Consider the following 21,688-nt stretch of genomic DNA (forward strand, 5'->3'; position numbering starts at 1 on the left):
TCATACAGAGCCTTCCTCTGCCACTGCATCCACACATCACCCTGGGCAAGCCCCTTCATTTCCCTCTGGTTTTCATCCCCATGCACCAGTTCATGACAGGGATAGGCCTGTCCCCTGTTGCCTCGCTGCCTTTGAGGCTGGGACTTCCAGCACCCACAGCTGGCAGGGGCTGTAGGGGAGTTTGCAGTAACTTACAGCCTCAGCTCATTCCCATTCCCGATGCAGGTGACACAGGGGCACCCTGTGCCCACCCATGCTGCCAGCATCCCCCCCAGACCACACTGCCCTTGCCCTGGGTGATGGATGCCCAATGGGGAGCCAGGAGGTGTGGACAATTTGTTTTCTTGCTTAAACAGAACTCTCATAATCATAGTGAAGAAGGGGAGGCAACAGCTCTTGGCAAAGCAACTCACACTAAGTGCACTTCACTGGAAATGTTTATATTCTGCTGCTGAAAAATTCACTGAGCGTGGCAATAGTGTGGCGTGGTGCTGGCAGAGCCAAGCTGGGTATTGTGCCCTGAGCCAGGCCCCAGCCAGGGTGGGCCTGGGGGTGTCACCAGCTCATTTCACCTTCAAGGACAGGTGTATAGCTGGGGCTGGCATCTCTCATTAGTGTCACAGGGCAAGGAGGTATAACACAGTCCCGTGTGCTGGGGAGGAGGACTTTTTATGGTGCCAGCTGTGTTTCAGAAAGGCTTTGGTGAGAGAAGCAAGGATTTTCCCGAGATCCCAGCACTTCTGGAGCAGGAGACCTCACACAGGGTAGGACCCCTGAGACTGCTAAGCTAATTACTCATTGCTTGGAAGGTAACCCTCCCCAAAAACCCATGCATGTCAGCTTTTCAAAACAGCAGGTGGTATGCTTGCGTAGCACGTGCAGGCGTGTGTGTGAGTATGTGTGTGTGTGTGTGTGTCTGTCTGTCTGTCCAAATGTATTTTGGGGCTGAGGGGGAAGTGACTGCTTGTGTGAGTAGGTAGAGCCAAATGGCAGGTGATTCAGATGCTACCCCCTCTTTCCAGAACCACTCCCGTGGTGTCACTTGAGTCCCCTTGAGTCTCTTCATCAGCCAGAGATAACGGGCTCCAGGGAGGCCCTCTGTGAAGCCAGCATGCAAAGGGTTAACTGAATTCTCAAGGCAGGTGGGAGCTCGAGTCAGACTGGGTGATATCGCAGACATGTTATTTGAAAAGCTAAGAAATTGTGGAATTCCTCACCTAATCCAACTTCCCCACAGTTTAAAGAAAACTGCATTGAAAGATATCACCACAGCCAAGGGAGACCCCCCACGAACGAACGCTTCCCTGCATAATCCATGTGTGATACAGGCTCCTCTTCCCTGCATAATCCATGTGTGATACAGGCTCCTCTTCCCTGCATAATCCATGTGTGATACAGGCTCCTTTTCCCTGCATAATCCATGTGTGATACAGGCTCTGTCAGCCACCTCCCATGGCTCTGGGATCCTAACCTCTGCCTGTGTTCCCGGAGGAGCTCAAGGGATGCACACCCTCGGTGCCTGACATGTATGAGCTGGACATGACCCCCTGCCTGCCTGTGACACTGGAAATAATGCTTTTGACTTCAGCTGGTCCCAGTTTAGGGCATCTCTAACTATAAGAGGTGGCTGTAGTGAGCCCTTGTCACCATGCAAGTACCTGGACATATCTAATGATCAGCAAGTGTAATGGCAATGATGGAAATTGTGTCCCCATTCCAAATCTGCCCACCTCTCCTCCCTTCATTTCTCCAGGTGGGTCTCTTGCTGAGCCATCTCAGTCCACAAGGTAGATCTTCATGCCAAAGAAATTTTTGTTTTCCCTGAAAGTAAGTTGCAGAGATTTTTGTTTAGATTTTTTTTTTTTTTTTTTGCATTAAAGGCAACCATTTCAAATATGTAGAGATCACACGGGTGTTTTTTAGTCAAAACAAGCACAGTAACCACAAGAGGTGCCAGACTGGAACAATCTCTTCTCCACGAACCTAATCCAAAGCAGAAAAAAAAATTAAAAATATGTTTTCCAGAGATAGAATGAATTCCTTTGTCTCTACATGTGATACAAGGAGAGAGAAAAATCCTGCAATGGGTAGCAGGCATCCCCTTTCCTTTTAGAGGAAAGTCGCTCTCCCTCCAAGAAATCCCAGTGACCGAGGTGGGGAATTATTTCAGGCCAGACCTGCTGGGTCCCACTCGGTCTCCTGTCATTGGAGGGGATGAGTACCTGCAACTGCTGATTCCTATGAGCTGCTTTGGGATCCCTTTCTGGGGGAACCTCACTGTTCCCAGTGAGTCAGCCCAGGGGCTTTGGGCTCACTTGGGCAGGCTGAGTACTACCCTCGCTCACTAATTAACTCACATGAGCATCATTTGTCTGAGTCACTGGGGTGTTTCAACAGCTCCCATGCCAATCCACTGAGACCCCACTCATGCAGGTCCTGCCTGCTCTGAGCCAGAGCTGTCTTGGGGAGGGTGATATCTCTGGGGGTGCCTCACTGACCCCCCTACGTGCAGCAGTGCGGTTGGGGTGCAAACCCACCGTGGGCTGATGCTTTGTGGCCGCTTTCTGCCACCCACAGCCGCCCTCCGTTCCCAGAGACCCACATGAGAGCAGTAATAGCACTGCTGGGGCACACAAAGCAAAAGATGACTCACTGCTAAGCCTTTGCTCCCACCTTCGGGAGGCAACCAGATAGGGACTAATCTCCTGGGGAAGGGGGGTGGAATTTAAGTCAGGCTGATTTTTTTCCTGAAAACCTTTCATTTAGTCTAAACAACCAGCTTGGGGTGTTGGCACTTGGCTTTTAAATTAGGCATGCTTTTCTGGGCATGATTCTGCCAGGATAGCCATGGCCGGAGCCAGGTTCTGGTCATCAGAGTGGAAGCAGCCCCAGATCCCTGCAATAAAATGGAAAACAGCCCTTGAGCTTCAGTAACTGCTTTGAAGGTCTGCCCTGGCTGATGGGTAACCCATGGGGATGAGATCCAGGGAATGGTGATGGTTTGCAAGTGGGCTGCGTGACCTGCACAAGGCCACTGAGAAAGCTGGGGCTGAGGGAGCCACTTCCACCATGCTTGGAGAGTTTTGGTGGTGGTTCCCATCTTCTGGGCTGCTCTTACCCCTGCCACCACCACATGGGCCCTGGTCACCAACATGCCAGCCTCTGTGCTCTGCCTCTCTCTGCCCACTGGTTTCCAGCACCAGGATTGATCCTGTGCTGCTTTTGCAAGACCATCTGGTGGGGGCAAGAATCTCCTGAGGTCTTAAGCCCAGATGGTGGATGGAGCTCCCTTGCAGGCTGCAGCATCTCTGCATCCCAAATCCTGCTGCTCCAGGCACGGAGTTAGGTGTGGGGTGGGAGGTGGAGGTACAGGAGGCTGCAAGAGCCACTCAGACCAAACACAGAGGAGTGTGGGCACCTCACTTGGTTCAGCCTGGCTGTGCTCTACCTGGCTCCAATGTTCAACACCTGACTGAGGAGACGCTGCTGGCACACATTTACCCAAACAGCATCTGCTTTCCCACCTGCCTCTCCTCTGGCATGGCCACTCAGAGGCTGTGGGGAGCCAGCCTCCCAGACAGCCCTTTTTTCATAATGCAAGCTGCTCCAGGGCTCTCTGACAGACAGCCCTAGTCCCCACGGGCTGTCCCTGAGCTCTGCCACCCTGCTGCTGTCGGTGACTTTGTCAGGAAGGTAATGCCAAATGTGCAAGCCCCAGCTCCCAGAGGGACTGGGGAAGAACAGCTCTGCTGTGGAGCTGGGAGACCTGCAGCCCTGATGAGAAGGTTCTGTCAGGAAAGCCCTGCTGTGTTGAACCTCACAGCCCCAGTGAGTGCCTAGATCTCTGCTGGGCTGCCCAGAGGATGCTGTCTTTGGCATTCAGATATAAAATCTGAATAAAATGGTTTGCAGCACAGGTTGCAGGGGCAGGGTGTGGCAGTCAAGGGGAAAAGCCCCATACCAAAGCTCCCACTGCTCTGCAGGATGGAGTTTTCTCCTGCTTCTGCACCAGCCATCAGGTGTTGTCAAAAAGGGGATTTGCAGTAGCACATGTGGAGGATATTGCCATCTAAGACTGATTTTAGAGGGCTGTTTGTATATAAAATGGATTTGCTGACAAAATCTTGCTGATTTCAAGTTAATCATAATAAAAGTCCAAATGAATCACTGCTTGAGCCATTTTGCATTGCCTTTTTTTGCCTTATTCCTTCACTGAACCATTCACAGGACTGGCCTTTCCATCTTCATGAAGGTTTCCCAGTCCCAGTTTGCTGTGAGTGAGACAGGCTCAGGGTTTGAAGGAATCATTCACATCACAAGCAAGTGCTGTCTTTCCTCTCAGACTTATTTTGAGTAACTATAAGCTGGAAATACCAGGCTGTCTTGGGTTCAAAGCATCTCCACCTAAAAGCTGGGACCAGCTCACAGCACATGACAGAGTTTGTGGGACAGTGTCTTCTTCTGCAGAGCTGCTCGAGATTTCTCCTGACCAGGGAGGAAGATTCAATTGGAAAGCAACTGCAGGTAGGAGGGAACATTTCCTTTCCATGGATTTATTCTCCTCATTTGATCTGGGCTGCTGGCAGGGTTCACTGCCACATCTCAGCTGGAATGGGGTATGGCTGCAAAAGGGAAAGGTTTCAGGCAGAGACGTTCTCTGGCCTTGGCTCTGCTCCACTGAACGTGTGTCACCTCCATTGATTCAAACCCCACAAACCTTTCCTATTGACAGCTGGACCATCCCTCTGAGTAGCTGCCTCTTGCCCACCAAACACCACTCCAGTCCAGATGGGCTTAACTTCACCTTCTAGGCATTAAATCTCAGAAGGCATTTGGCCACTGTGCACCATCAGGACTCTTCTCAAAACCACCATCTTGGTTGCCACAAAGTCTCCCTCAACTTTTTTTTTTTTTTCCACATATGTAGGGCAAGCTTCCTTGCTCCCCAGTAAAAAAGCAGGTTTCAGGCAGGTCAGGTCACTCCTGGTGCTCTTTTCTGCTTCTTCCCCCAGCTCCCTTTCATCCCTGATGTATTTAGTGGTGAAAATGTGTCCCATTGTCTTTTATCAGGCTTGCAATGGGGTTTGCATGCAGTGTTAATCAGCCCGCGGTGGTGCTCACCCTGCACAGCACCTTCCCAACACCCAGTGCTGGGCTTTCCCCACTTAAACCTCACCCTGCAAGTGATTTAATGGCATTTATCTCATCCACATCAGAATCCCCTCATGGGCTTGTCCTAACACAATCCAGAGACACCTGACTTCATTACATTGCTTTTAGTTATTGATCTGCTTAGAGATGAGTTGCAAAATTGCCCATTGGTGCTTGAAAGGCTTTCATTTAAAAATCTGGGGAATCCACACAGTTAGGAAAGGACCAGGCATGAGTCTTTGATGGTGTGCATTTGGGAAACTAATTATATTTCTGATACTGTGTGTGAGTGGAGAGCTCCCGCCACCACTGAGGCATTTCCTGGAGAATAATTTAAGAGACTGTTACAGATATTGCCAGATGTTAAGTCTTTAATTCACTAAACTAATACAAATTGCTCTGTTTGGCCTAAAATCAAATGAAGATCTGCTTAAAATATTCATTTGGTGGGCAGAGTCAAGCCTAAGCTTCCCACAACTCCCAGCCCACAGAATGCCTCCTGATCCCAGCACTTATGTGAAGCATAAGGACAATTGCTTTGGAAATAAAATTCTATAGGAGTGATTACTTACTAATTGAGATGCAGCAATGACTTCATTTGGAAAGCCCAGAGCCCAAAGTTAAGAGCCCAAATGCAGAAGTGAATGAATGGGGGGATTTCACTTGGCAGTTTGGAACAGGCTCTGCAAAATTCCTCGAGTCTGAGGCTCAAGCATTGTGGTCTCTCATTGTGGATCCTCATCTCTGGCTCATCCAGTACCCGAGGTTTCCAGGAGGGTTCATTTCCAGGCAGATCCTTTTCCCCATCCTCTCAGAGCTGAGCCTCACCAGGCTGGCAGCTGAGCCAGGGAGAAGCTTTGTTCCAGTACTCCATCGCTCCCGCCTTGGGTTTAGTACATTTTCTCGGTGCTTCCTAAGCTGTCCCTGTGCATCCTGAAGCTCTGAGCACTCCCTCTGCTGGCTGTAGCATCATTTCATAACCCTCATTAGGGCCTCATCCCCGTGAGGAGGTGCTGGCTGGGCTAATGGCTGTGCCCAGCAGCAGAATAGCTGCTCAAAGCTGTGTCATGGCCAAGGATGGGGACCAGGATCCCATAAAATGGGAGGTGTGGGAGTGAGGATTTGAGCATCAGCCCTGTGGCAAAGCTGGGTGGGGAGATGCCCCACTTTGAAACTGTAATGTTTCATTCAGGACACATATCTATGCTCTGTGCCAGTGCCACAAGAGCCCAGGGTGTTGTTGCACAGCACAGGTTCTTTGCAGCTGGAGGTTATTGCAGACCTAAACCTTGGTCTGCTCACAAAGGTGATTTGTGGCTTGAAAACACAGGCCCATGCAGCCCAAAACGGGTCATGGGTCTCTGCTGCATCAGGGGAAATATTGGGCAGAGTGCACAGAAAGGAGCTGGGCTGCAGGGTGGCAGTGAACTGGTGCTGAGGGTGCCCTGGACTGGGAGAGCCAGGCTGGAGGTCCCAGCTCCAAGGAGGTTCAGAAAGGCACCCAAAATCTTCCTTGAAGGAAAGCAACCTTCAAAGAAAGAGAAGAGCAAGAGCAGCATCAGGCACCCAGGCCATCCTCTCTGCGGGTCTCTGGCCACGCCAGGAGGGTCCCGTGGGTTCACAGCCAGGTTGTTTCCATTGCTCCAGCCATCTCCTGGCTGCCCCAGCTCTGCTGCTCCCATGGCCTCGGTGCAAAGACTTATTCCAGCACCACATCTCCATGGAGCTTTTCTCCAGCACGGTCTGTATGTATCAGTTTTTCTCCCCTATTTTTGCCCTGTTTTTGCGGGTCCCTGGTGCCCTTGCCCCTGGACGGCGCTGCCAGGCAGCTGCAGGCAGGGGTGCGGATCCAGTTGCGGGCCGACCTGCGCTCCATCCCCTGGCAGCAGCCGGGACTGCAGGAGAAGGGAAAGCCGTGGCAGGAATCCGGCTTTTACAGATTCCCAACATTTTTGTGTTGCCCGATATCAGTGACAGAGCCACGGGTAATTGCTTTGCTCTGAACAGATATGTGAAACCTCGGGATCTTTTCCAGGTTGTGAGCACTGTGAAACCCAACAGGAGAGGATGAATTCCTCAGGAAAGGTTCCAGAAACTAAAACTGCACACAGGCTAAAGGGAGAACTTGGGATGTTAAAGTCTTTTTGGAGATGAAGGAGGCAGTGATGTGAGGTTAGCAAGGAACAAGGCAACTGGCTTGGAAGTTGCTCCCAGTCCTGTGTTCTTAAATGGGATGCACAGAGAAACGGGGCAGTCAAAGCAACAGCTCCACAGGGTGAGGAAGGGCAAGCATCCTGAGAATGATATGCAGGCTCTGTAGTCAAAACCATAAAGGAAAAATGGGCATGATGTCAGTGCTCAGTGCTGCTCACTGCTCCTGAGGTGAAGTCAAGGATCTTTCAGGGCAAAGGAGCTGCTGCTGGAGGAGTGCTTAACAAGAGGGACTTCAGCCTTTGGTGGTCCTCCCACAGGCTTAAGGCATAAGCCAGGCTGAGCCAGATGCCCCCTCTGCACCCTGGATGCAGGGACTGAAGGGTGACCTCATCCCCTGCCTGTCACAGCTCCCACACCTGAGAGAAGCACCCCTGGTTTGGTGAGCCAAAATGCCACAGGAGCACAGGTTTGCACATTGAACACCTGCCTCAGAACATCTGCACCAGGACTAGGACTGAAAAATAACCTCTCCACATTTCGACAGGATTTCATGGGGGCAGCTTTTTTTCCCCCTTATTTGGGGTTGAAATTCATTATTTTGAGACAAGGTGCCAGCTTTTGGAAAAAATTGTGTCCAGATTTGGGCTGCAGATGTACTGAAAAAAAAACAACTTCAGAAGCAGGAGAGAAGCAGGCTATGGTGTGCAACCTGGATGTGCTTTGACTTTTTCACTTGGTGATTTCTTTTTCTTGCCACTGAAATCAGTAGAAACCCAGGGGCCAAGACAGTATTTCTTTGGGATAAGTTTTAAAAATCTCCCAAAACACATAGGAAAAGCTTGAAACTTGGGTGTGCAAGACCCACTGGCAGGAAAGTCTGCAGAGCCAGGACCCTGCTGGGTCTCAGACTCCAAAGTGGAGGAGGTTTCTGATAAGGGGAAAAAAGGGTAGATTTTTTTCCATTGAAACTTCCACAGAATGGTTTCTCGTCAGTATAGGGTGGGTGGTGTCATTTATACTTGATTTTCCGTTTTCTGATTAGAAAAGAGGAAGCTGCATTATTTTCTGACAAAAAGTTACATTTCAGAAGTTGGCAGCTATGTAAAACATCCCCACTGCCAAATTACAGCATTACAAAGCCCAAATGACAACAAACGACAACAACCTGGAAATCAAAAGCCAAATTTATTTCTGTTTTCCATTTTCTTCCAAAATCTGAAAACATTTGTGGGAAATTTTAGTGTGAGCAACCACATGCATTCTGGAGATCCTGGCACTCCTGGCATGTACCAGGCATGAAAAACATAAATAAATAAAGTGGTATTTTGGCTGTCTCTTTTCAGCAACAGAAAGGAGGTTGGAGGAGTTCAGGAGGTTTGTCCACCTTTTCTTGACAGTCCTGAAGACGACTGGGAATGGAGGGAAAGGATTGAGGGACGGAGGGAAATGATTGAGGCTCAGATCATTTCCTTGTGTGCTCCTACAGGCTTGCTTCGCTTCCCATTATTGTCCTGGATCTGCTCCTGCCTGCTCTGCCCAACAGGACTGGGGGGCATGTGAGAGCCAGCCTGGCATTTGGCTTGGAAAAAACCACCCTCCTTCCTCCCCACAGCATGCAGGAATAATTCAGCCAGCGACAATGCACTGGCAGTGACTTTCCAGATCAATTTATAGCCTGACCTAAAGTTTTCTTCCTGCCCAGAGTGAAAGGAGAAGGAAGAAAGACTATTTTTTGTTCAAGATAGGTGTCTTTGGTGAAGTTGGTCTAAGCCAGAGTGAAATGGAGATCTTAACACAGAATCTGCTCAGTGCATGCTTTCCAACTCAAGTCATTGCTGCAAGTCTGTTATTAGGACTCACTCTGTAGATAAGGAGAGATGCTGTAAGCAGGTTTAAAATTTCCTAAAATGTTGATAAGATGGTTAAAAAGACATAAATCCCAGAATATAGTCTGACTATTTCTTAAAGTGGATCTCTTAAATTCCCAGAGTAACAGAGAGCTCTCTATCTCTGGTTTCCCGGAAAGGAAATAATAGAGTCGGATTAGCTCCGGGAAAGTGGCAGCCTTCCCTTCCTCTCCAGATAAGCTGGAGCAGCAGAGCCCATCCAGCAACCTGGAGGACATGATCTGATCCCCAGCCTCCAGGGACCCAATGGCCAGCACCCTGCAGAGGCTCCCCTCATTCCCATTTCTGTGCACGTCACTCCCTTTTCCTGGAAACCATAGCGCTGCCCTTTTGGATGAGGGTTGGTGCACGTGGCAGACAGGGGACACTTTGGTCCTTCCTTTTCTAGGCACTGTTAACAGCTCAGCAGCCCAAGGAATTTGCCTTGCAATCCCCTCTGCGGCTCAGCTTTCTATTCTCTATTCAAGAAGCATGAATGAACCAAAGCCTTTATTTGCATTCTCTTCAAATTGCCCTCCACCACGAGCATGAGACCTTTGGAAGTTTGTTGCAAGAGTAGCAGAGCCAAGATATTTTAGTCAGGCATGATGCCCCACCGCTACCGCAAAAATCACTCCAGAGCAACTGCTGAGTCAGAATAAAGGGGACTGGATGCACTTGCTTCCCAAAGATCACAATGCAAATCCTGGCAAGAGGAGAAGCAGGGAGGGAGGTCAGTGGATGCGGCATTCCCTGTCCTTGAATCATTTCTCCTGCAGGAATTCATAAGATCTGGCATCTCCCAAGCACATCTGAGAACAGGGAATGGCCTAGGCAAGGCCACAAGGATTTGAGGGAGGCTTTATAAAGAAATCCCATCCTGGACCACCATTAAAGATGTCGGGAAGGACCTTTGGGACACGCACTCTTGGGTTTGGGTGGGGTAGGGGGCTAAAGCTGCCTGTCCTGTCACATCACAGGGTCAGCAAGCCAGCAGCAGCACATTTGCAAGCCAGGGAGCCATGTGCTCCATTGTGGAAAATGCACAGGGTTTCTTCCCCGGAGTTCCAGAAAAAGGGGGAAAAGTACCTTTGTTCTCCTTTGGCCTTCACCTTACTGCAGCTTTTAAAAAGTGAAGAGCTGGCCCTTTATGTTATTTTCAGTTCTGGAAAGCAAAAGTGTGTAACTTTTTTTTTTTTTAGGCTTTCTACAGTTTTAAAGTTGATGCATTATTTCCTCCTGCACCTCCTGGAGAGCAGTGTAGCTCACCGTAGGCCACTCATCTCCAGGACAGCTCTTGCTTTGGGGAGGAAGGGAGCAACAGCACCTTCATGTGCTCTGCAGAGAGTCAGACACCTTGGACATGGGGCCATCTGTCCCTCCCTGACCTGGGTGCTCACCTTCTGGAATCTTTCAGCAGAAGCAAAAGCATCCACACATGGGTAGCCCAGAGTCTGGTGATAGCTCATGTACTTGGGCAACTGGGTGCAGAGGATGAAGAGCAACCTTCTATGTCCCTTCATTCTTTCAAATCCTGCCTTGCTAAAACCAGTCCGGTCCTGCGGGGTGTGCTGATACTGATGAATCAACATTTTCCAGCAGAAAAAGTGGCATTTGCAATTTCCCAACAAGTCCTAATTGAGAGCACTCAGAAAAAGCAAACAAACAAAGGATCAGACCAAACAATGGCAGAGGGCAGGAAATGAGCTGGGCATCTCTGAAGAGCTGTCCTCACCCGAGCAGAGCATCGCTGCCAGGGCAGGAGTGCCAGCATATAAACAGGGCTGTGCCAGATGGAGGAACCACCACGAGTGGATGTCCTTCCCCTCAAGAACATCCAAGCAGACCTGAACATCTGCCTTTTGGATCAGGGTGGTATCTCCTGGATGGATGGGATTGCTGGTGCTTGGCTGCGTGCCTGAATATGTTGGTGGCCTTACAATGAGCAATAGCTCTGCTTTTTTTTCTTCTTCTTTTTTTTTTTTTCAGTAACACTTGTCCTGACCTCATGGATCACCAGGATAGGTAGGAGAATTGCTTCTAGGGAGTCCCCTCTAGAAATCACTGGAGCTATACACTGTGAGGTTTGGTGGAGCCAAGTAGCTCAGGAACACAATATATCTTGCTGTGCTTTCATAACCACATAGTTTTGGCCTGAAGCTGCTTGTCACAATTGAAAGCTCTGCTGCTGGGAATATTGAGTGGGGCCCAGCAGAAGGGGTGATGGAGAGGGATGAAAAGGTGGTCAGGGTGAGCAGGACTGGCTGAGTAGCACCGCAGCACTGGTGTGGCACCTGCAGGAGGAGGCCCTTGTCTTGGGCTTTTGCCTGCATCAAGGGAATTTGTATGGAAGGTTACCACGGGGAATCATGAGTGCTTTCTGATTTCATTTTTTATGTCTGTATCTTCTTTTCAGCAGCTCATCCAGCTGCTCTTCCAGCCTTTCAGTTTGTAGTGGTTTGGCCAGTTTTGTGCTTGTGATAGGATTGGGAGAAACGCATCCTGGCAGGGATGAGATGGCAGCTTCCATCTGTGCAGCTCCACTGGAGGCAGTCGGAACTGGTTTGGGAAATGAGGCTGTTAAAACCACAGGCTCCTCTCAGACCAACTTTCAAAATCTGTCGCCAGCAAAAGGCAGCCCTGGCTGCTGCTGTCACCTCTGCCAGGCTGAGCCCATCCCACAGAGCCCCTCTGCATGGCTTTCAGCAGAGTGCCACGGGAGTCCCTCTGCAGAGGGAACACAGCCCTTCCCTACACTCTGGGACACTCTGGCCAGCTGGCACCGCTGGGCAGACTTTCCTCACAGAAAGGGGCAATTCTGGGACCAGATACTAAAAAGAGGTTTTCAGCACCAGGAGCCAGGATACTGCCCAGCACATGGAGAATAGATTCAAAACTCCTTCTTGGATTAAGTTCACTTTCAGTACATGGCTTGTGATATCCTTATGAACAAGCACATCCCACAGCAGGGACTCTCCCTGGGCTTCCCATGAGCACAAGTAGGAGCTAGACACACTTTCTGAATTGGCCATGGTGGTCATCCATGGTTTTTCTGAGCACAATGAATAGGTGACATAATTCTTTGCCTAATCTTTACTGTTTCCATTATGTAGCTGAGGAAGTTCAGTCTCCAGCTGCCTGGCTATATTTGGGCTGTGAACTGCAGGAAGTTGATCAGCATGACATTGTTACAGATGTAATGTTTTCCTAGCAAGAGAAGTCTTGTTTAAACCTCTCTGCCTTCTCCTTCTGGTTCTCCAAGCACTGGGTGTGCCGGATGCTCCATATACCTGCTCCAAAGCTGTGTAATACCCTTCCCTCCCTCATTCCCATGGAGGTCATTCCTGTGGCAGAAGGATAATCTGAAGTGATGGCTGAAAAGTGCTTTACCCAAGCATGGACACTGACACTCTAAAGCAGACAAAAAGATGTGGACACATGAACCAGCACAGTCTTTCCAAGAGATCCACAACATTTATTCAATTGCTTTGAAGGTGCAGTAGCATAAGTGCATGTTTCTGGCCCAGGAGCTCCCCAGTGCCAGGCCCTGCTGCTAATTGCAGTAGTTTTCCAGCTGGTAGAGGGAGCAGGTGTTGTGGCAGCATTGCTCAACAATCCCTCTCTTCACTTTCTCAAACTCCTCCTGCTGGAAGGGCAGCTCTCCCAGCTCGCCGTGCAAGGGACCGCTCACTGCCAGGGGAGAAGAAAGGAAGGTGTGGGACATCACACAGCACCAGCCCTGGCTCCTGAGCCCTGCAGACACCCCCTGAGCAGGCACCAGATTTCTAATCCAGAGTTGGCTGGAAAATGGGAAGGAAGTTGCACAAGTTTCCCCAGGTTGGTGCTGCTTGTAGCACCCTGTTTCCTCTCCCAAAATAATCCTGTGATGTTCAGAAGATGCCAAGCTGAGTGACTGATGGCAGTGTGAGGGATAAAGGGATACAGGGGCTTTACTTTACAGGGGAAGATGTGTGGAGAAGAGAATTCCTGAGCTTTCCCTGGGGTGAGCAACTAGTAAGTGAGATGTAAAAATGGGATTGTCTGCTCTATAGAGAAGAGTTTGGGACCACAGAGCCCTTTAGGCAGCTACGCACTCTTCTGGGAGCCTGGGCAGACAACTGGGATGTTCATGGGATTGCAGGGACAGTCCAGTTCTGAGGCTGGGTGCATTTCCCAGCTGTTCCTGAACAGCCTGATTCAGTTGGCTGCCTGGATATAGCCCCAAGCTGACAGAAAAAGCATTTGTGTGTGTCTGTGTTCACAGCTGGGGGCAAGTTTTTAGAAGCAATGATAAATTAGGGTATTTGGACAGAGATAACACTCAACAGAATGATTATTTGCTGGTGAGAACTTGAAAACTTGTGCACAGATCTGTTCAGGTTTTAGTTGCCCAATGAAAATATGGAAAATGGCAAATAAATCAGTGAGTTTTTCCTGCAGGAAGAAAAAATCCCTTAACAGCAAAGAGAAAATGCCTGGAAAGTGAGAATGAGATGTGGTTTCTAGGGCAATACAAGTACAGTGCAAGATGCGAAATCCCCAAGCCCCTGAAGCGTGAGGCAATGAACAAGGCACAAGAGTAACACAAAATCATTATGCTAGTGTGCTAGAAGGGAAATTTGGGAAAAATTTGGTCCAATGTTAAGTAGAAGAGGAAATAGCTAGTCAAAGTTTTGTGATTTACTTGTCTTCATCCTTCAAGCCAGCTGTGAGCAGACTGTAAACATAACCAGATTGTGTGACAAAGAGGTGGTGGCTCAGGAAAAAGTCCTGGAAAAAAGGTAGAAAATCCTCAAATACTTGCATTCTTTTTGGCACTATTAAAATTCTCTGTACAGTATTTAGGTAGTTTGGCTAATGAAACCTCTAATCCATTTGTGGTGGTCTCCAGAAATGAATAATCAGAGAATGGGCAAATGACATCCCGAACAAATCATGGGCAAACTCTCTGCTAGGTCATTATCTTGTTTCACCTTACAAAGACCCCTAAGACTATTTCACAGGGTGGTTACATACACAGGAGAGAGAATTGGATATAAATGAAAACAGTATGTGATGGGAAGAGAAATGGTGGGAGAGATGTACTGCAGTCAGGGGATGTTACGTGAAGGTCGATCTTGAAATGAGAGGATTGAAATGGATGCAATTTGCACAAGGGTCTCTTCTTCATCTATTTACAGTCTTGATTAGAAGCTTGGAAGCCAGAATATTCAATGTGTTTCTCCAGGCCTCACCAGCCAGCAAGGATGTGGACAAATGCAGAGTTGCATGTTTAGAGATCTAGAAAATATGACCTAGGAAGGCAGTAGGGTTGTGCAGCTGAGGAGAGGTCAAAACTAGACATGAGAACAGTATTCAAATATTTTAAAAAGCAATGATAAAGATGAAAGAACAAGGCTCTTCCCCTGTCCACTAATGAGAAGACAAGAAATCATTTACAGCAAGGGATGTTCAGGTTAGATATTAGGAAGAAACACTCAAGAAGAAGATCAGTTAAGCTTGGGAATGGGCAGCTCCAGAAGGCAGAGGAAGCTTTCTCTCTGGAGGTTTTTATGAACATAGCAGACAAACATGACTGAGAAATGGAATGGGGACAACAATGGGGACCCTGTCTTGGGGCTGAAAGAGGCTTATCGAGTTCCTCCCACCTTTATTTCCTATGAACACTCCCAGGCTGGTGCAACAACCACACAAAGAAATAGACGAGTTTGAGCTTCCAGGCACAATTCCTTTTGCCTCATAAATCCTCTCTCCCTGCCCGCCCTCTCATCTGCCTTTTTAACCTGAAGAGCCTTTCACTGGCAACACTACGCTGTTGGTATGCCGAAGGTATTCCTGGCATTCCCCACGGAGAGCATTCCTGGTGTCACTGTCAGGGATAGGCGGCTGTTCCATCGGTCAGCCCCACTTACCTAGAGGCTGCTCAGCATCCCGCCGGGCTTTGGGCTGGTAGAAGAAGCCCCTCTCCCCACAGACCAGGTACAGAGCTTCCACCAGGTGGGAGCCGCAGAGGTGCTGGTTGACAGCAGCGTGGCTGCTCCCGGGGCCCGAGAGGGCCAGCAGGGCCAGGAGGGGCAGAGATCGGATCCAGAGAGCCATGGTGGGCAGCCTGAGGCCTGGGGTTAAGAGGCAGAGGACACACAGGAAAGTCTAGGAGGTAAAAATAGGTTGTAATCAAGCATCATGTGTCTTGCAGCTCCTCTGGCATGGAAATGAGACTAAAGTAGGAGATGGACCTTCTAGTTTGAGAAGGAAGGAGAGCTTTGTGCACCAGGATTTACAAGTGACAGTAAATGACTATTGACTATAACCATAAGCCCATCTCCATGCTCCATCAGTCTCAGGCTCCCTGCTGTCTTGCCTCAAAAGGCTGGTAGAGTCATCCCACCAAGCCCTCACATGTCCTGTAGAACTAAGATCTGTAGAACTAAGTTCTGATCCTGTAGAACTAAGATCAGCAGACTCCTTCAGAGGAAAAACCCTCTCTGCCCATTCAGAAGGCGCTGTAATGTGTGATGGCCCAAAACCAGCACCATCTCCTCAAAGACCTGAGGAGGCCTCATTTTCTTGGGTAAATGAGCCACAATTGTCACTGCCTGCTTCATCAACTTAAGAAGACGGGTCTGCACAACAGGTAGAAAGTAAAAGGGAGGCAATCCAACTTACCCAAGAGGTGGCAGCAAGAAGTGGAGAGAAGTTCACTCTGAGGGATGAAGATGGTTGGTAGTAATGTCCCCATTCTCTCTTTCCCATATTTATATGCTTTCCGTTAGCCCAAGTGACACAAGAGCTACCAAGAGCTCCACCTCCTTGATGACACTCCAGCCAAAATTTTTGCTACTTGTGCAAATTAAGCATCCGCAGGTCTTTATGCAGGTTAAGATAGAAGCAACTGTTTGCTGTTTCCATCTCATTTAGTCTGCTCTTTTCACTTCCCCAAGCTCTGTCCTAAGCCATCAGTGACCCTTTTAGCAGGAGATAATGGTGCTATTACAGCTGCAATGACTACTAATGACACTAATGCTGGCAATAGACACTGTTGGCATTGAGGTGGTTCAACAGCTGCTTCTAAAATGTAAAATTAAAAGCAAACATGTTAATCTGTTTGATTTTTATCACCTCGGAAAGTATGCAGCAATGGGACCAAGTGGTTGGTGAAATCATGCTACTGTCAGGTGTTAGGAGAAGGAAAACACATTATTGTGCTCAGGCTCACTGTCCACGCGGTGCTCAGCCAGAGACACGCGTCCACAGCTTGGGCAGGGGGAGGAATAACACCTGCATTTTGCAGGAGACCTTGGGTGGTCCTTTTGCCTCAGCACAGGGCCAGAGTCTGAACATTTGAAATGGTGTCGTGAAAAAAAATAAGCCTTTTTCCCTTCTCCCACTGAAAGGCAGGTTCCCTCTTTCACATGCCCCTTCGGATTCCTGTCTGGGATTAAGCAGAGCAAAGGCTCAGTCTCTGCCATGTGCAGCTGGGAGCTCTGAGCATCTCAGCTCTTCTCTCTGGGGCTCTGTCCAAAATGGTGTCTTCACCATCAAGAAACATTTCTGGTAAATCCCAGTGAAAACCAGGAGATATCTGATTATCTCCCTTCTGGCTGCTAAATTTGCTTTTAAAAGGAGATAGATGGTGGGTCAGCAGTGGCACACTGGCTTTTATGGGTCTGATTTTAGCAACAGATCTAGCTCTTGCTCTTTTTCACAACATTATCCAATATTTGAGTACCTTTGTGTTCAACTTTTCTGCCACCAATAGCGAGCTTGTACTTTTTCTGCTTAAAGTATACTTTCTTTTTCTTTTCTCCTTTTATTTTTTTTTCTACCTGAAAAGGCACATTTTAAATGCTGGGGATGAGATCATCTTCAAACTTCCCATTGCTCCAACTTTTCAAGTGTTCAGGACCACTGAGTAGGAGACATTTTCATCTGTTTGAACTCTCTTGCTTGTTTAACTTGGAATAAGCCTGATTCTCCATACACAGGACAAATCAGAAGGAAGCTCACCGAAATCAATGCAAGGCCTTGAGATTTGAACCAGGCCTTTGATTCCTTGAATAGTCAAAGCAATTCCATCCATCAACATTTAGGAGGTAGGAAGTGCCATATGCCCCTGTCAGGGCTGTGAGTGTGAAGTATCATATGTTTGCTAAATGACTGTGATTGCAAAAAAGCTCGTGAGAAGCGCTAAATCTCTGATGAGCACACAGGGACAGGACCCATTTGCTCAAACGGATGCAAGACAAGGTTATCAGTTACATCCCCCGCCATGTAGGTCTCCCAGCCCCCTGCTAATAAATCCAAGTTGTGATGCTCAACTACAGCTAATAGCATTTCTGCACAATGTGTAACACTATCTGTGCCTCTCTTCCCCTCAAAAAAGATATTAGATGTACTTGAATGACCTAGTGGTATACCCATGGAGAGGGGCTCAGGTTTCAGCAAGACAGGAGTTCAGGGAATTCACTTACTGAGACCTTCTTACTACTGGGTAAATTAGTGGGGAATTAGCAGCTGCATAGGATAAAACCTGGCATTTTACCCCAACTGAAGTAGGTTGCCAGAGCCTAGAGCAGAAGTTTTGTCTGACTCATGCTTCCTCCAGAGCAGGGACCTTGCACCTGGAATCTCACACAAAGAGGACAATCCCCAGAATTGCCCTCCAGATCTCCTTGGCAATCATGTGCCTGCAGTCATCGGGCACTGCTGACTGCAGTTTCAACTGCTCCGGGTTCCATGGACCTCAGTCAAGTGATTGCCTTGGACAGGCTCCTGAGCAGGGTGTTCCCCAGGTTAATCACATGCTGAGATTTGCCATTCAGGGCTTTCCTGCTTGCACTTTTGAATGTCACCTGAGCTCACCTGAACTCAAGTTTTATTGACAGAGGGGCTTTGTAAGGAGACTCCTCCATCCACTATTGTCTCCCTTCCGGGCAGCTTCCCTGCTGAACTCCCCCCTTCCCTGAGCCTTACACCACTGATGTCACAAAAGAAACCCTTTTTTTTTGCTTTGAAAGTGCCATGTTCTTAGCCCAATGCTTCTCTTACTCTTGGCTAACCAAATCCTGGAGGTAGTTTCAAAAAGCTGGTGGCATTCCTGCAGCATGCCGCAGCCAGGGAAGGGCTGACTGTACCCGAGCGTTCAGGAATTCCTCTTGGCTCACTCTAGTTTGGGTACAGAAATAAGCCAGAAGATTTATTGGAAGGAAAAAAGATATCATGCTGGCTCAATGTTCAGCACAGGCCAATTTTTTTTTTCAAAAGTTTCCTACTACGATTTTTTCCCCCTTCCAAAATATGATCACTTTGATTATTTATTGGAAAACGTATTTTCTTACCATAAATGGTGCTCTGGAATATGAAAAATGCTAGCAGTCATATAAATGGATATAAAATGGATACAAACTGCGGAAAGTTTTGTCTTAGAGGGAAAACTCCCATGTCAGTAGTGAACTGAGAGGGGGCCAACAGGGGAGCCCATTTCTCAATGGAAAATTGTTTTCTACAAAAAAATCTCCACTTACTCCTTCCAGGCTGGGCTTCCCCATGATTTTTATGTCATTAGGCAGTGATGAGCCAAGCACTCATGCATTGTTTCAGCTATGCATGGCTCCTGTGATCCCCTCAGGTCCTCAGGTCCACATTGGGCTCACTTGGCTGAAGGGTGGGAGAGGCTGGGTGGGAGTGGGCTGCTCCTGCCCTTCATGCTAAAGCACCTCCAGACGTGACTCAAAACCACCTCCCTTCCTCACATCCCCCCCAATTCTGAGCAGTTGCATCAGTGGGAACAAGGCTTAGGCAATCCCCAGTGTCATGTAATCGAGTTTTACAGTCCACTGCCAGCACAATAAAATCTTTACAACTGTAGATGTCTTGCATTTTCAAACCCCGTCCTGAAAAAATACCAAGCCCACTACAGGGGAACTAGTTAACAATTACAAGTTTGTGCAAGTCTTAGTGGCAGCAAAGGTCAGGGCTGGAGCCAAGTGAGTTCTCAGCACCCAGGGACCCCCAAATGCCACCCACATCTCCCTTGCTGCTCTGATGCCCTGTGGTCACTGCCACTGTCCTTCCCATGCCTGTGTGTGCATTGTCCCAGAGGAGCAGCAGGGATCCACACAGCAGTAACCACGGACTCCTCTTCCCTGTGGGGTGAATTCAGTGGCTTTTGGAGCAAATAGCCCCAGTGCTCATTTGCCCTGTGCCAGCAGCCTGCTGGAACACAGCCCCAGTCACCCCGTGGGGTCTGCACCCCCAAGAGCAGGTTTTGGGGGTGACCAGCATCCTTGGTGCTCCCTGTTTCCATGTGGTTTCCAGCTGCTTTGCTCCCAGGGACGTGTCCAAGCACATGCACAGTGGCACTGGTGTGGGATGAAGGGCAGGGAGGGGAACCTGGCACTGGGGAGGGGCATTAATTCTGGGAATACTTGCAAAGATGCCTGCAAAGGTGCATTGCCTTGGGGACAGAGGGGGCTGCTGTAGCAAAGGGCGAGGCCTTGGCTTATCTGGAGTCACACAATGAGAGATGCCCTTGCCTCAGAGGGGGCATTGTGCAAGCAGAGCAGGAGGGTGCTCACTTTGATGCAAGTAATCTCGGCTGCTTCCATAAACTAATGCAGGCTGGTGGGGCTGGGGCCGTGTGAGCCGCCCCCACTGCCCCTCCAGCCACCAGCCTCAAGCAAGGCGCTCCTGCTGCACTGTGGGCTTCTCAATTTCCCAGGCTCTTCCAGGCCAGGGACATTATCCTGCTGCTTAGAGCACAAAAGGCAGGTTTATAAAAGAGCAGGGGATGTCCCAAAGGTCAGTGTAGCCCAGCAGGTCTGAGCCATCAGTTCCCATCAGCTCTGGGCTGGCTGCGAGCACAGGCAGCCCCCTGGAGATGCAGCTCGCTGCCAGAAGATACAATTGGCAATTCCAAAGAGCCAGTAGCTTTCCTTAGAGCACAAGGGAGGTTCCCAGGTGTGCTGGAGCTCTGAGAACAGCCTCCTGAGGCTCAAACCCTCTGGCCACCCCTCCTGAGTGCATAATGCCTCTCACAGGGACATGGTGACCTTTGGCAAGCCCAGCTCACCAGGGACCACTGAATTTGCAAATTAGTTTGGTTGCACCTTGTTCAAGTCCTGCTGGCCTCTGCAGGCTCAAACCCCTCCACAAGTGCATCTACCCAAGTAAGCTCAACCAAATTTAATGATCTCCAGAGTAAAGCTCCCAAAATCTTTCCCGTCCACTTTGGGAAGAGCATATGCAAGGTTATAAATAGAGATGGAAAAAACAGCTATGCTTCTTTTAACCCTATGAAAATATTAGCAGCCACATGTTTTTTGAGAAGGTAAAGAAGAAAATAGCACCTAAGAGCTGTTATTAGTTCCTAGAAACAGCTATTAGCAAACACAGCAGAACAAATTAGCTTGTTTATCAATGAGGAGAAGATTAAATCTGTGGCTATTAATGGCCCAAAAGTAATCCTTGGTGGAGATGGAGAAACATTAGAAGAGGAGATGACACCCTGCCAGAGGACAAGTACTGAGAAACAAAAGTAACAAATAACTTCCACTGAGTGGAGGAGCACTGGAAAAGTAGCCTGATCAGCACCAATCTAAAAATACCCATTTTCAGCACTGATACCACATCTGTCCTTGTGTCGTCGAGTCCACGAGAACAAACAGAGGATCTTGACCCAGTCCTCAGGAAACAGCCATGAGAGAGGCCACTGAGTCTGTGAGGGAGTTTTCTCCAGTGTCCAAAATTTTAGGCACTAAAGTCCCATAGTGCCACCACCATGGCTTCCACAGCAGGCGACATCACAGGTACCCTTTGGACCTGGAGAAGCCTTTGGTGAAACAGAGCAGAGGATGACCTGGTCCTTGGTCACGGTGCTGGAAAGGATGGGCAGACACAGCAGAAGGTGCTGGGTGCTAAAACTGGGTGCTATAAGCAGTCAAGGCAGCAAGTGGCTAAGGAGGGAAATGCCAAAAACCAAATAAATGGTTTTTACTGGCTCAGACTGATTCTGTCCCAACTGTAAAGTGGTCTCATGGATTGAAAACAAATCATTGTGTCACATACACCTGTGTTTTTGGCTACTGCACATTGATCTAAAGTCCCATTTTCTCCACGACCTCTGGAGGTGCTGCTGCTCCTTCACCTTCACAGGGTATACCTTGAGCTTCAGCACTTCAGGTTCCACCAGCTGGGTTGGGACCTGAGACAGGAGCTGTGAGTTTTTCCTCCTTCCCCCTCACTCCTACAGCATCATCCATGTGGCATTTGGTGTTTTGCCAGCTGGCACAGCTCTGTGCCAAAGCACCTTTCCCAACACCGGCACTGAAAAACACGCAGCTCACCATTGCTCTTAGAGCAGTGGTTGCTCCCAGGCATCCATCTTCCTGGCACTGTCGTTCCTCACTCCCAGGGTGCTCCACTGGGGCCAGGAGGTGCTGAGGACTTGCAGAAGGGCTGCCCCTTTTCCTGCTTGTGGTCGACCAGACCCCACTGAG

At 48.9% G+C, this 21,688-nt stretch overlaps 1 protein-coding gene across 1 annotated transcript; it reads right to left on the reverse strand.

Moving 5' to 3' along the window:
* Window positions 1-12,744: 12,744 nt before the first annotated feature.
* INS (insulin) lies at window positions 12,745-15,930 on the reverse strand. Its single transcript, XM_071428426.1, has 3 exons — window positions 15,858-15,930; window positions 15,104-15,307; window positions 12,745-12,881 (listed from the first exon to the last, which is right to left on the reverse strand). Exons 1-3 carry the CDS (start codon window positions 15,928-15,930, stop codon window positions 12,745-12,747), a joined length of 414 nt encoding a protein of 137 aa, XP_071284527.1.
* Between the last annotated feature and the right edge of the window lie 5,758 nt (window positions 15,931-21,688).

The sequence above is a fragment of the Agelaius tricolor genome, unplaced genomic scaffold (assembly GCF_023055355.1).
Source record: "Agelaius tricolor isolate 1412-34295 unplaced genomic scaffold, bAgeTri1.0.p SCAF_5, whole genome shotgun sequence".
Classification (NCBI taxonomy): Eukaryota; Metazoa; Chordata; class Aves; order Passeriformes; family Icteridae; genus Agelaius; species Agelaius tricolor.